This window comes from Notolepis coatsorum, assembly GCF_963971535.1.
Source record: "Notolepis coatsorum genome assembly, chromosome: 5".
Classification (NCBI taxonomy): domain Eukaryota; kingdom Metazoa; phylum Chordata; class Actinopteri; order Aulopiformes; family Paralepididae; genus Notolepis; species Notolepis coatsorum.
In genome coordinates this window covers 8486510-8501504 of record NC_140169.1, presented here as the reverse complement: position 1 = coordinate 8501504, position 14995 = coordinate 8486510, and the positions used below count along the sequence as shown (strand labels likewise).

Below are 14995 nucleotides of genomic sequence, written 5' to 3'. Positions count from 1 at the left end.
ACCCTAGACTCAGCTCTCCTGTGTCCTGGAGCAGAGAGAGACCCCTAGACTCAGCTCTACTGTTGTCCTGGAGCAGAGAGAGACCCCTAGACTCAGCTCTACTGTTGTCCTGGAGCAGAGAGAGACCCCTAGACTCAGCTCCACTGTTGTCCTGGAGCAGAGAGAGACCCCTAGACTCAGCTCGACTGTGTCCTGGAGCAGAGAGAGACCCCTAGACTCAGCTCTCCTGTGTCCTGGAGCAGAGAGAGACCCCTAGACTCAGCTCGACTGTGTCCTGGAGCAGAGAGAGACCCCTAGACTCAGCTCCACTGTTGTCCTGGAGCAGAGAGAGACCCCTAGACTCTATTAGACTTTTAGACTCTTAGGTCGCTTTCACACAGGGGCTGTTTGGTCCGGACTATCGGACCAGAATTCGGACCAATATTTCATTTTTCGCCATGGCATTCATAATTCATCCACCCAACCCCCGATGCCCTAGTGGGACCCTAGATGGGACTGCAACGGCTCAATACCACCGCCTGGTGGATGGTCGGGCGAGTTACACTCTCGCCAAAACCGGATGTTGTCATCGGTGCGTCGAGGAAATTCCTCCGGCAGTCACATCTCGCTACGGGACTCCTGACAGACACTATAGTACATATGGATCGCTTTCTAAACTTAATAATCTATATGATTTCGGCGTTTATTGCGCCATACAAACCGGAAATGGATCTAGGCGATCGCCGACGAATAATTGGGATCTTTCTCCTCCAGTATCATTGGCGCACGGTGAGAGAACACTAACGTTATTTTCAACCCGATTGTGCATTTCCTTGTTTGCAAACCATCTGATCAATATATCCACCCAACCTACATAAAGCCATTACTGATGATCAAGGAATTATAAACGACCCCCCCCCCCCTTTCCTCCACGCATGATGAAACATAATGTATACCGATCATATACATTTAAATTTTTTAATATAGCGTGTATAGGAAAGAAACGGCAATCGATAATCTATCATATGCGTCAGGGCCTATAACTAGCGTTTTTGGAATTACAGCAGAAAAGATTAAAAACACTTATATTCTCGAAGGTATTACAGTTTTTCTCAATTGCTTTGGTGCATTTCTCTGATCAGAATTAAAGTTCTCATAACTGTTAGTTCAACCTCCACAACATCATAGTAGCAGTTTCTCATTCCTCCGAACAAATTGCAAATGCTTTTGGACATGCATCAATTGCTTTCATACAATTCTCTGCTGTTTTATAACATTATCATTTGCTTAGGTCATGTCAGTCAAAATGAACTATACTTATGACTGCTCAATAGTCATTCCCTATACCAGTGGTTCCCAAAGTCGGGGTCGCGACCCAAAGGTGGGCCGCGAGCAGCCACGGGTGGGCCGCGAGATGATTTAAAAAAAATTAAAAAAAATTAAAAAAAAGTTCAGGCCACTGAACTTAGAAGCAGGCCAGGACAGTGTTTCTAGTTGTATTCTAAAATTATATTCTATTGTATTCTAAAATGTGACTATATGGTTTTATATTAACTTAATAAATAAACAAAAACGAAAAATCGACTTATTTCAACGAACATTTCAAACTAAATAACAGATTATGCACATAAAACGCTGAAAACAACCGAAGCAACAATAGTATTTTAATGAAGCTATTATTATTATCATTATTATTTTGCAACAAGTTAGCCCTCTCATAAATAGCACATATAAATGAATAACTAACTTGAACTAACTTAATAGGATTGAAGTGATATTTGGCTTAAAAAATCGGTCGCCTGGCAAAAGAAAAAGAAAAAAAAAGCCAGACGATGTGCATTGGGCCGCGGCTCTCTGACGCCTTATTTTCTGGGCCCTGGCCTGAAAAGTTTGGGAACCCCTGCCCTATACAACTAATAGTCCTCATTTCATTGCTTGAGTCATTACATACAAATATTTTGAACTAGTTGTCAAAATCTGTCAAGCTAATTTTCTACATTTCTTTATAATTTTTCCCCTGAATGGAGCTGGATGCCAGGGAATCGCTGCACACATTCATATATGTTGATGAGGCGGGTTTCAATCTGGCAAAAGGTAGAAGGCGTGGAAGGAATCGCATTGGACAGAGAGCAACCATTGATGTCCCAGGCCAACGAGGAGGGAATATTACAATGTGTGCAGCCATCTCAGAAAACGGCATCCTCACCCATATGCCCCGCATTGGTCCATACAACACACAACATCTGCTGACTTTTTTAGACACTCTTTACAGGGACATAATCCCTGAGAATGCGAGGGGTCTAAATGGCGACCATCTGACCAAGTACGTTGTTGTATGGGATAATGTGCGTTTTCACCACGCAATTCTGGTCACACAGTAGTTTGCAGCACATGAAAGGATGCTGGTGGAATATCTCCCTCCCTACTCCCCATTCCTGAATCCAATAGCCAGACAGACAGGAACGTCTGGATGTGAATGAATGATTTACAGTACTGTGTATGTTGTATGTTCCAATTTATGTAGTTCCAATATGTACTGCAATATTGTTTACAGTTGTGCACAGCTCTACCCAAAGGCCAAAGGGTGTTTCTTATGTTGATTGTAAATTAATTTGTATTTTTCTTTTGCACAATGCTGTGAACAAATTAAAATTGCAAAGAGCATATGCAGTAAAAATGTGAAACATACGTGTCTTGTACTCATTTACCTCACTAAATACAGCAATGTGTAACTGTAGATTTCAAATGGCTGTGCAAATAGTGTATAGTGCTGTCTTGAGCATTTTCAGAAAGTGTCACCAAGATCTGAAATTGTTTGCATTGGAAAACACTTACAGAGTGAACTGTCATAACGAAAACATGGCAAAGCCATTTGACTATCTTGTTCATAAACAATGGTGTCAGGACTTTTCATTTTGATGACAGTGACACTTTCATTGACATGAATACTTGCTTTTGAGGAATGAACTATCCATTTTGAGCAAGTGACACGCTTCTGCAGGTTATCACCTAGGTTTTGCAGTTTGTACTAATTGTTTTGAGAAATGCACTAACAGTTATGAGAACTTTAATTCTGATCAGAGAAATGCACCAAAGCAATTGAGAAAAACTGTAACACAACAATGTATGAAAGAAAAAGTATAACGTTCCCACATCCTGAACGATAGATAATCGATGTTGAATGGGCCATAGTAATGTCAATTTAGCAATACAATTTAAACAGTTATAGCCCTGCAAAGAAGGTAAACATCTCCATAGGCTTTCAACGGTGGCAGAGAGGGGTATGAGATGGGCACAACCCCCGGCGGTCAATGTGTTAACAGAACACACACACACACACACACACACACACACACACACACACACACACACACACACACACACACACACACACACACACACACACACACACACACATAAACGCACACACTGTGATGCACTGTGGTGCTGTACAATAGCGCCAGTTATTACTCGATAACCACCGGTGATTATTGTTTTTCGCAGCTGGAGTAATCAAGCCCCACTGACACACACTGTTTCAGTGCAATCAGACACACCTGCCGGCTGCCGGCGATAATAATAATCACTTTATTTGGGCTGACAGAGCCACAGAACAACTGCGTCTGCATTTAATCTCGTCTTGTCGATGGTGTAAAATGAATTAGGTATATTGTTAGTAAGTTAGCCATGTAATAAGCGGGATAATGTATAGCTATACTCGGTCATTGTCGCAAAATAATTGACCTTCACTAACGTTTGAAACACCTCTGCGTTCTAAACTCTGTGTCGGTCAATTATTTTGCGACAATGACCTCGTAGCTATACATTATCCCTTACATAGTGTTGAAGTTGAGAATATAATTGTATAATTTATATCTATCTATCTATCTATCCATCCATCCATCCATCCATCCATCCATCTATCTACTGTACCTTTGTGTATGTCTGTCTCTCTCTCTCTCTCTCTCTCTCTCTCTCTCTCTCTCTTCTCTCTCTCTCTCTCTCTCTCTCTCTCTCTCTCCCCCCCCCCTCTCTCTCTCTCTCTCTCTCTCTCTCTCTCTCTCCCTCTCTCTCTCTCCCTCTCTCTCTCTCTAGGGATAGAGTTGACAGGAGAGAAGGAGGTAGACTTAGCCACTCAGGTCCAGGAGTTGTTGGAGTTTCTTCATGAGAAGCAACACGAACTGGAGCTGAGTGCCGAACACACTCACAAGAGACTGGAACAATGTCTGCAACTACGCCACCTACAGGCTGAGGTTAAACAGGTACACACACACTCACTCACAAGAGACTGGAACAATGTCTGCAACTACGCCACCTACAGGCTGAGGTTAAACAGGTACACACACACTCACTCACAAGAGACTGGAACAATGTCTGCAACTACGCCACCTACAGGCTGAGGTTAAACAGGTACACACACACTCACCCACAAGAGACTGGAACAATGTCTGCAACTACGCCACCTACAGGCTGAGGTTAAACAGGTACACACACACTCACTCACAAGAGACTGGAACAATGTCTGCAACTACTTGTACTGTGTGTGAGCGCTTGTACTGTGTGTGAGGGCTTGTACTGTGTGTGAGGGCTTGTACTGTGTGTGAGCGCTTGTACTGTGTGTGACTGTGCGCCAGGGCTTGTACTGTGTGTTGTTTCCTGTAAAACCCGGAAGTAGTCAGTTTGTGCTGTTTATTTTTACAAGCAGTGAGGACTCGACAGCATTTGCATTTCTGTGTTCCGTGTTGCGGGTTAGGGTTAGGGTTAGGGGTAGGGTTAAGATTAGGGTTAGGGTTAGGGTTATGGTTAGGGTTAAAAATAAACAGCACAAACTGACTACTTCCGGGTTTTACCGGAAACAACACACAGTACAAGCCCCGACGCACAGTCACACACAGTACAAGCCGGGCTCTGCAGATATACCCTACTCAAGAGACTGGAACAATGTCTGCAACTACGCCACCTACAGGCTGAGGTTAAACAGGGACACACTCACAAGACTTACTTACTTGCAGAGGTACATTGTCTATATAAGATTTCGGGGTAACAAATTGTGGAATGTTCTTTCCCACCTGGAGAAAAACTGGTCCTTTATAACATGTCACAAGAGATTAAATAACCATTTAACTGCTGTTTTGTAACTTTGTCTACAATAATCTATGTACGCACACATCCACACACACACACACACACACATAATCTTTTTGTAGTTTTTGTGTATTTCTTTATACTGTGCAAAATAAAAACCTGAAACACACACACATATATATACACGCATATAACATACACACATATATATATATACACATATAACATACACATATATATATATACACATATAACATACACATATGCATATATACACATATAATATACACCCACATATATATATATATATATATATATAATATATATATATATATATATATATATATATATATACATACACACATACAACATACACACATATATACACATATAACATACACACACATATATATACACATATACCATACACATACGCATATATACACATACTGTATAACACATACACACATCTGTTCTGGTCATCTCTCTGGAATAAATACATAAATTATTCTCTGATGCTTCGATATCAGATAATTTCTCATCGTCTCTGGAACAGAATACGTGACCTTCCTTTAATTTCTTCCATATTTCAAATGAAACAGTTTGAGACACTGATAATCATCTCAGTCATCCGGTGGAATATGAGTTATCCTGTTGCCATGGAGACCAGTCGCCACAGTACAATCTGTAACGCTTCCCCCGTCCTGCTGGACCTTCACAACTCCCCTTCAGAACTCCTTTCAATAACAATTCACCACTGCACACTACAACACTGCCACCTGGTGGGCTGATCCAGATGTGGCAGATCTGGGATCAGCTCACTCACTTGTTGAACATTATTTGCCTCCACTTATGTGTTGTTTATTCATTGTCTTTGTTGTCTGTATTATTTCCGCTGTTAGACTTGTGTCCCTACTGTCTGTGTTTTGTAAATGTGCTTTAGTCTTGTATGTCTCTATTTGTACATTCACTAGAGTTATTCCCCTGTGTGTTCTGTCTTCTGTTAGTTCTGTCTACCACACCTGTGTCCTGTTAGCAATCACCCTCTGTCTCTAATTAGTGTTTGTATTTAGGTGTTGTGGGCCCAGCATTCACTTGCTGGGTCATTGTTTGATGTTACCCTTGTGTTGGTTCATGTTTTTGTGTTTCACGTTATCCTTTGTTGCCAATGCTTGCAAGTAAAGCTTTTTGTTATCCCACCGCCGTTTCTTGCCTGCTTTCTCCAAGTTCTCTGTGTGCTTATATCTGTAATTGGGTTCCATTTCATCATGCCACCAAAGCGCAACCGTAACACCTCTCTATCTATCGGAGCTGCTTCAGGGATCATACAGTGACTGATACAGGCTCCAGTTAATCTTATAGAAACTGCTGTTTATTTACCGCATTGGTCCAAATATAAGACAACCCTGACTATAAGACGACCCCTCTTATTCAAAACTCATTTTTTGAAGACCAAATCTTGTTTCTATAATGAAAATAATTGTATTTGAAAATAATGATAATAAAACACATTGTTTTATTCAATGTAGGCTGTTATTTTATATTAAAAAAATTTATAAATAAACACTGCTAAGCAATATACTCTTTCTAGTTTTTGGGTTTGCCAGTTTCACGAACGAACACAGAATGGCCCTGGAGACTAGCTGTTTAAAACGCCTCAGAGGAGAGAGGGTCCCAGCTCCGACCTCCGACCTCGGTGACGCTTGTTCTCAACCTCCCGCTGAGGTCTCGTGCCCCACAAGCTGCATCATCAATGACTGTATGATGACATTTAAAAGTCTAGGCCCCAAAAATACACCCCTTTTTCAGATTTATTTTCTATTTTTCTATTTCTTTTTTTCCGACACAATATGGTAAGTGGAATGATACATTGGTAATCAGCATCACAACAATATGTATGGTTAATGAATTAACAGAATATCATTACATCTGTGGACTAGATTAGCCGCTTCTTCACACCCAAGCATTGGGGTAGGATAACACATAACATACTGTAGAAATCAGGGGTGTAAAGAGTACCCAGAAATTATACTTAAGTGAAAGTATGGGTACCGTCTCAAAATCTTACTCAAGTAAAAGTCAGAGTATCTGCCTAAAAACACACTTGAGTAAAAGTAAAAAAGTTGTACTTTTAAGTACTAAAAATTTACAGTAAAAACGTATCTATCTGACTGTCTATTCTTCTAATGGCAGGTGTTTAATCAAAGATTCCCGCTTTCTAGTCTTGCACAAGGACCAATCAGCATGCATGGGTATGGGCGGGTTCATTTGCCATTGATGGGGATTTGATTGGCTGTTGATACGTCTGGTTAGTGAATCAACAGAATATCATTATACCTGTGGACTAGATTAGCTGCTTCTTCAAACCCAACCCAAGTGGAATAATGAAATACCTGTCTATTTCATTACACCTGTAGAAGGGAGATAGAGACATAATAAATGTATGATTAGAAAGCTAGTATCGGTGTAGCAATGAGCATGGTGTTAATGTGTCTGAATACAGAATGACGTGATGGTGGATCTGATCTCTGAACTGTGAAATACTGCTGCTATTGCGGCAGATTAATTATTGATGACGTTCGTCACTGTTTGCTACTGAAACATTATGCATATGTTTGCATGCACACAAACACACACACACAGAATATATATAGTATATAAATATATTTCCAAAGAAAATGGGCCAACATATTGGTATATTTGCACTGCTATATGCTATATAAAATATTGATAATCATTATTTTATTATCAATTATATTATATCATTATCAATAGATGTTGTAGACTTTTTTCATGTGACCAACGCATGAAAAACATTCATACCTAACATGCAGCATCTCTCTCCTCTCTCTCTCTCTCTCTCTCCTCTCTCTCTCTCTCTCTCTCTCTCTCTCTCTCTCTCTCTCTCTCTCTCTCTCTCTCTCTCTCTCTCTCTCTCTCTCTCTCTCTCTCTCTCTCTCTCTCCCCATATCTCTCTCTCTCTCTCCCCATATCTATCTCTTCCTCTGTCTCTCTATCTCTCTCCATATCTCTCTCTTCTCCTCTCTCTCTCCCATCTCCATCGGGTGTCTTTCTCGCTCTCTCCCTCTATCCCTCTCTCTCTCCCCTATCCCTCTCTCTCTCTCCTCTCTTTCAATGTTTCTCTCTTTCCATCTGTCTCTATGTCACTCTCCATCTGCCCCCCCCTCTTTGTCTCTCTCTCTCCATATCTCTCTCTTCCTATGTCTCTCTCTCCCCATCTCCATCGTGTGTGTGTCTCTCTCTCTCTCTCTCTCTCTCTCTCTCTCTCTCTCTCTCTCTCTCTCTCTCTCTCTCTCTCTCTCTCTCTCTCTCTCTCTCTCTCTCTCTCTCTCTCTCTCTCTCTCTCTCTCTCTCTCTCTCTCTCTCTCTCTCTCTCTCTCTCTCTCTAGGTGTTGGGTTGGATCAGGAATGGAGAGTCCATGCTGAATGCCAGTATGGTGAACGCCAGCTCTCTGTCTGAGCTGAGCAGCTACAGAAGAACACGAGCAGTTCCAGCTGGCTATAGAGGTACACACACACACACACACACACACACACACACACACACACACACACACACACACACACACACACACACACACACACACACACACACACACACACACACACACACACACGTCACACACACACACTGTGAGGCATTGTGGGACAGTCCAAGCGGAGCATAGCACACTGGTATTCTGACGTGATGTCCCTTCCTTCTTTTATAGTTTCCTTGACCTAAATGAAACACATTAATTTATGTACATGAATAGAATAGAATAGAATGTATTTGTCATACAACCTTTTACCTCTACGCGTCTGAAACATAGCGAACCAACAATAAGATAGAAAGCAAACTAAGAGGGTTGGAAGGAAGATGTTTAAGACATATTTTGGCCACAGAGATGTTCAAACATAATGTAGGTGTTACAGCAAAGACTGGAGTCAAGGACATTGTGACAGAATTGAGGAGGAGGCCATGGGGGTGCCTGGACACAGAGACACGTCTGTCTCCTCAAGACAAGTCTGTCTCCTCAAGACCAGACACAAGTCTGTCTCCACAAGACCAGACACAAGTCTGTCTCCTCAAGACCAGACACAAGTCTGTCTCCACAAGACCAGACACAAGTCTGTCTCCTCAAGACAAGTCTGTCTCCACAAGACCAGACACAAGTCTGTCTCCTCAAGACCAGACACAAGTCTGTCTCCACAAGACAAGTCTGTCTCCACAAGACCAGACACAAGTCTGTCTCCACAAGACCAGACACAAGTCTGTCTCCTCAAGACCAGACACAAGTCTGTCTCCACAAGACCAGACACAAGTCTGTCTCCTCAAGACCAGACACAAGTCTGTCTCCACAAGACCAGACACAAGTCTGTCTCCTCAAGACAAGTCTGTCTCCACAAGACCAGACACAAGTCTGTCTCCTCAAGACCAGACACAAGTCTGTCTCCTCAAGACAAGTCTGTCTCCACAAGACCAGACACAAGTCTGTCTCCACAAGACAAGTCTGTCTCCACAAGACCAGACACAAGTCTGTCTCCTCAAGACAAGTCTGTCTCCACAAGACCAGACACAAGTCTGTCTCCACAAGACCAGAGACAAGTCTGTCTCCACAAGACCAGACACAAGTCTGTCTCCTCAAGACCAGACACAAGTCTGTCTCCTCAAGACCAGACACAAGTCTGTCTCCACAAGACCAGAGACAAGTCTGTCTCCACAAGACCAGACACAAGTCTGTCTCCACAAGACCAGACACAAGTCTGTCTCCTGAAGACCAGACACAAGTCTGTCTCCTCAAGACCAGACACAAGTCTGTCTCCTGAAGACCAGACACAAGTCTGTCTCCACAAGACCAGAGACAAGTCTGTCTCCTGAAGACCAGACACAAGTCTGTCTCCACAAGACCAGAGACAAGTCTGTCTCCTCAAGACCAGACACAAGTCTGTCTCCACAAGACCAGAGACAAGTCTGTCTCCACAAGACCAGACACAAGTCTGTCTCCACAAGACCAGACACAAGTCTGTCTCCTCAAGACCAGACACAAGTCTGTCTCCACAAGACCAGAGACAAGTCTGTCTCCTCAAGACCAGACACAAGTCTGTCTCCACAAGACCAGACACAAGTCTGTCTCCTCAAGACCAGACACAAGTCTGTCTCCTCAAGACAAGTCTGTCTCCTCAAGACCAGACACAAGTCTGTCTCCACAAGACCAGACACAAGTCTGTCTCCTCAAGACCAGAGACAAGTCTGTCTCCACAAGACCAGACACAAGTCTGTCTCCACAAGACCAGACACAAGTCTGTCTCCACAAGACCAGACACAAGTCTGTCTCCTCAAGACCAGACACAAGTCTGTCTCCTCAAGACCAGACACAAGTCTGTCGCCTCAAGACAAGTCTGTCTCCACAAGACCAGACACAAGTCTGTCTCCTCAAGACCAGACACAAGTCTGTCTCCACAAGACCAGACACAAGTCTGTCTCCTCAAGACCAGACACAAGTCTGTCTCCTCAAGACCAGACACAAGTCTGTCTCCACAAGACAAGTCTGTCTCCACAAGACCAGACACAAGTCTGTCTCCACAAGACCAGACACAAGTCTGTCTCCTCAAGACCAGACACAAGTCTGTCTCCTCAAGACCAGACACAAGTCTGTCTCCTCAAGACCAGACACAAGTCTGTCTCCACAAGACCAGACACAAGTCTGTCTCCTCAAGACCAGAGACAAGTCTGTCTCCACAAGACCAGACACAAGTCTGTCTCCTCAAGACCAGACACAAGTCTGTCTCCACAAGACCAGACACAAGTCTGTCTCCACAAGACCAGACGCAAGTCTGTCTCCACAAGACCAGACACAAGTCTGTCTCCTCAAGACCAGATACAAGTCTGTCTCCACAAGACCAGAGACAAGTCTGTCTCCTCAAGACCAGACACAAGTCTGTCTCCTCAAGACCAGACACAAGTCTGTCTCCTCAAGACCAGACACAAGTCTGTCTCCTCAAGACCAGACACAAGTCTGTCTCCACAAGACCAGACACAAGTCTGTCTCCACAAGACCAGACACAAGTCTGTCTCCTCAAGACCAGACACAAGTCTGTCTCCACAAGACCAGACACAAGTCTGTCTCCTCAAGACCAGACACAAGTCTGTCTCCACAAGACCAGACACAAGTCTGTCTCCACAAGACCAGACACAAGTCTGTCTCCACAAGACACGTCTGTCTCCTCAAGACCAGAGACAAGTCTGTCTCCTCAAGACACGTCTGTCTCCTCAAGACCAGAGACAAGTCTGTCTCCACAAGACCAGAGACAAGTCTGTCTCCACAAGACCAGACACAAGTCTGTCTCCACAAGACCAGACACAAGTCTGTCTCCACAAGACCAGAGACAAGTCTGTCTCCTCAAGACAAGTCTGTCTCCTCAAGACCAGTCTGTCTCCACAAGACCAGACACAAGTCTGTCTCCTCAAGACCAGAGACAAGTCTGTCTCCTCAAGACCAGAGACAAGTCTGTCTCCACAAGACCAGACACAAGTCTGTCTCCACAAGACCAGACACAAGTCTGTCTCCTCAAGACCAGACACAAGTCTGTCTCCTCAAGACAAGTCTGTCTCCACAAGACCAGAGACAAGTCTGTCTCCACAAGACCAGACACAAGTCTGTCTCCACAAGACCAGACACAAGTCTGTCTCCTCAAGACAAGTCTGTCTCCACAAGACCAGAGACAAGTCTGTCTCCACAAGACAAGTCTGTCTCCACAAGACCAGAGACAAGTCTGTCTCCTCAAGACCAGAGACAAGTCTGTCTCCACAAGACAAGTCTGTCTCCACAAGACCAGAGACAAGTCTGTCTCCTCAAGACAAGTCTGTCTCCTCAAGACCAGAGACAAGTCTGTCTCCACAAGACCAGACACAAGTCTGTCTCCACAAGACAAGTCTGTCTCCACAAGACCAGAGACAAGTCTGTCTCCTCAAGACCAGACACAAGTCTGTCTCCACAAGACCAGAGACAAGTCTGTCTCCACAAGACCAGACACAAGTCTGTCTCCACAAGACCAGACACAAGTCTGTCTCCACAAGACAAGTCTGTCTCCACAAGACCAGAGACAAGTCTGTCTCCTCAAGACCAGAGACAAGTCTGTCTCCACAAGACAAGTCTGTCTCCACAAGACCAGAGACAAGTCTGTCTCCTCAAGACAAGTCTGTCTCCTCAAGACCAGAGACAAGTCTGTCTCCACAAGACCAGACACAAGTCTGTCTCCACAAGACAAGTCTGTCTCCACAAGACCAGAGACAAGTCTGTCTCCTCAAGACCAGACACAAGTCTGTCTCCACAAGACCAGAGACAAGTCTGTCTCCACAAGACCAGACACAAGTCTGTCTCCTCAAGACCAGACACAAGTCTGTCTCCTCAAGACCAGAGACAAGTCTGTCTCCACAAGACCAGACACAAGTCTGTCTCCTCAAGACCAGAGACAAGTCTGTCTCCTCAAGACCAGACACAAGTCTGTCTCCACAAGACAAGTCTGTCTCCTCAAGACCAGACACAAGTCTGTCTCCACAAGACCAGACACAAGTCTGTCTCCTCAAGACCAGAGACAAGTCTGTCTCCACAAGACCAGACACAAGTCTGTCTCCACAAGACCAGACACAAGTCTGTCTCCTCAAGACCAGAGACAAGTCTGTCTCCACAAGACCAGACACAAGTCTGTCTCCTCAAGACCAGACACAAGTCTGTCTCCTCAAGACCAGACACAAGTCTGTCTCCTCAAGACCAGACACAAGTCTGTCTCCACAAGACAAGTCTGTCTCCTCAAGACCAGAGACAAGTCTGTCTCCACAAGACCAGACACAAGTCTGTCTCCTCAATACCAGACACAAGTCTGTCTCCACAAGACCAGACACAAGTCTGTCTCCACAAGACCAGACACAAGTCTGTCTCCTCAAGACCAGACACAAGTCTGTCTCCTCAAGACCAGACACAAGTCTGTCTCCACAAGACCAGACACAAGTCTGTCTCCACAAGACCAGACACAAGTCTGTCTCCACAAGACCAGAGACAAGTCTGTCTCCACAAGACCAGACACAAGTCTGTCTCCTCAAGACCAGACACAAGTCTGTCTCCTCAAGACCAGAGACAAGTCTGTCTCCACAAGACCAGACACAAGTCTGTCTCCATGTTACGACCCCTGTGAGTCTAAGGGTAAAGGGCTGTAACATAACAGTTGGTTGACAGAAAAGATGGACCACGTTTGTAAACAACAATGATATTTATTGAGAGATGCAAAGGAAGCACATGTAGCTCAGGGGTGAGCCCAGGCCAAAACAACAAACAAACACCACTATACTCCAAATAAACCCAATCTAATCTATGGTAAAATAAATTACATTACCTAAACTACTCTTACCTAACCAAAACAGGAGAAAACAATATCCAAAGGAAATGGCAGCTCACCCCATCTGTGCTTCCTGAGAAAGAGAGAAAAACACATTAATGATACATACAACAAAATGGAAACATAACAAAACAATCTATAGGTAACAATGCTCTCTCTGCGGCCATACAATCACAAAGGCACTTTCACTATTACAAAGGCCTATAAACAAAAAGGGATATTATCAAAGTACAATGCCACAAAATAACACTAGGCCTAGCCTCATGCCAGAGAGAGAGAAAGACTGAAGGGAGAAGCCATGTTTTAACAGGTGTGTGGTGATCCATGATTGGGTGGTGTTGATTGAGTGTTGGAGTCTGGAAAACCATCTACCAATCGGTGCTGTGCTGGGTAATGGAAGGGCAGGCCTGGCAGGGACCAATGGTGGAGGGAACAATGGCTGGAGGGAGGAAAGAAAAATGGAGAACACACACACATGGATACACACACTGGGGAATATATACATTGGGATGTAACACCCCCGTACATAAGACAAAAACATGTTTGACACATAACACCAACTAAACATGTTTTTTTTTTTTTTTTTACTTACATTTGTATTAACAGTTTTTAGACAGACAGCACTTACAAAAAATAAATAATAAAAAATAAAGAAACTAGCATCACAATAAAAACAAAAAGAAAAAACAGTGCACATAAATATTTACATGGGTATCATGGTTAGTTGTCTGGTTCCCCTACAGTTGTTTTCTAGGTATTTGATACAAAGGCTGATTGTGTATCTCCCTTAAACAGGCATAAACAGGTAATTCCTACTCAAAGATGATAAATGCTGACTAAGGCTTGTATGTGTGATCTGGGTCCAGAGACCCTCCTTGAGCTTCTTTCTTCCCTTATCCTTCGTCCTTTCTTTTTTTTTCTTTTTTTTTCTCTTGTTTATTAACTTTCACTTTGCCTTTTGGTTCACCCATACACAAACCACATCATCCCTGAATATTTAATATCACACCGTTAAACAGACATAAATAATAAGGTTTAAAAACATTCAGCAATTGTAATATCCCAAAAAACAAAATAGAAAATACTAACTAAAGCACAGGTGTGTGACATGGGTTCATAGACCCTCCTTGAACATCTTTCCTCCTTTACCCTTCGCCCTCTTGTGTTGCATTTGGTTCTTCCTCTGTGATGTCGTTCTCGTTCCTTTTATAATCCTCCCACTTTCCCCATCTTTCCCCAAATTTCTCTTCCTGTAACCTCAGCATGTGTGTTATCCTCTCCATATCCTGTATTTCTTCCACTATTCCTACCCATTGTGCTATTGTCGGTGGGTCTTCCTTGTACCACAGTCTCGTTATTGCTTTTCTGGCCGCTATCAACATTATCTTTATTAAATATTTGTCCCCCCCTTGTATTCCCTCGTGTGTCAGGTCTCCTAAGTAAAGCACCAGTCCTGTTTGTGGTAGCCCGTATCCTAATATTCTGATCATTGCTTCCCCTATCTCCTCCCAATACCCCTTCAGCTTCTGACATC

General features: G+C 43.5%; 1 protein-coding gene across 1 annotated transcript in view; it reads left to right on the top strand.

The window, feature by feature from the left end:
* The window catches only part of LOC311229257 (kalirin-like), a gene marked incomplete at its 5' end in the record, with an annotated part of 611135 nt that overhangs the window by 128965 nt on the left and 467175 nt on the right, over positions 1-14995 (top strand). The window contains 4 exon segments of the mRNA XM_084315324.1: positions 4075-4232; positions 4265-4315; positions 8475-8560; positions 8562-8592. Coding sequence (XP_084171450.1) covers positions 4075-4232; positions 4265-4315; positions 8475-8560; positions 8562-8592 — 326 coding nt within the window.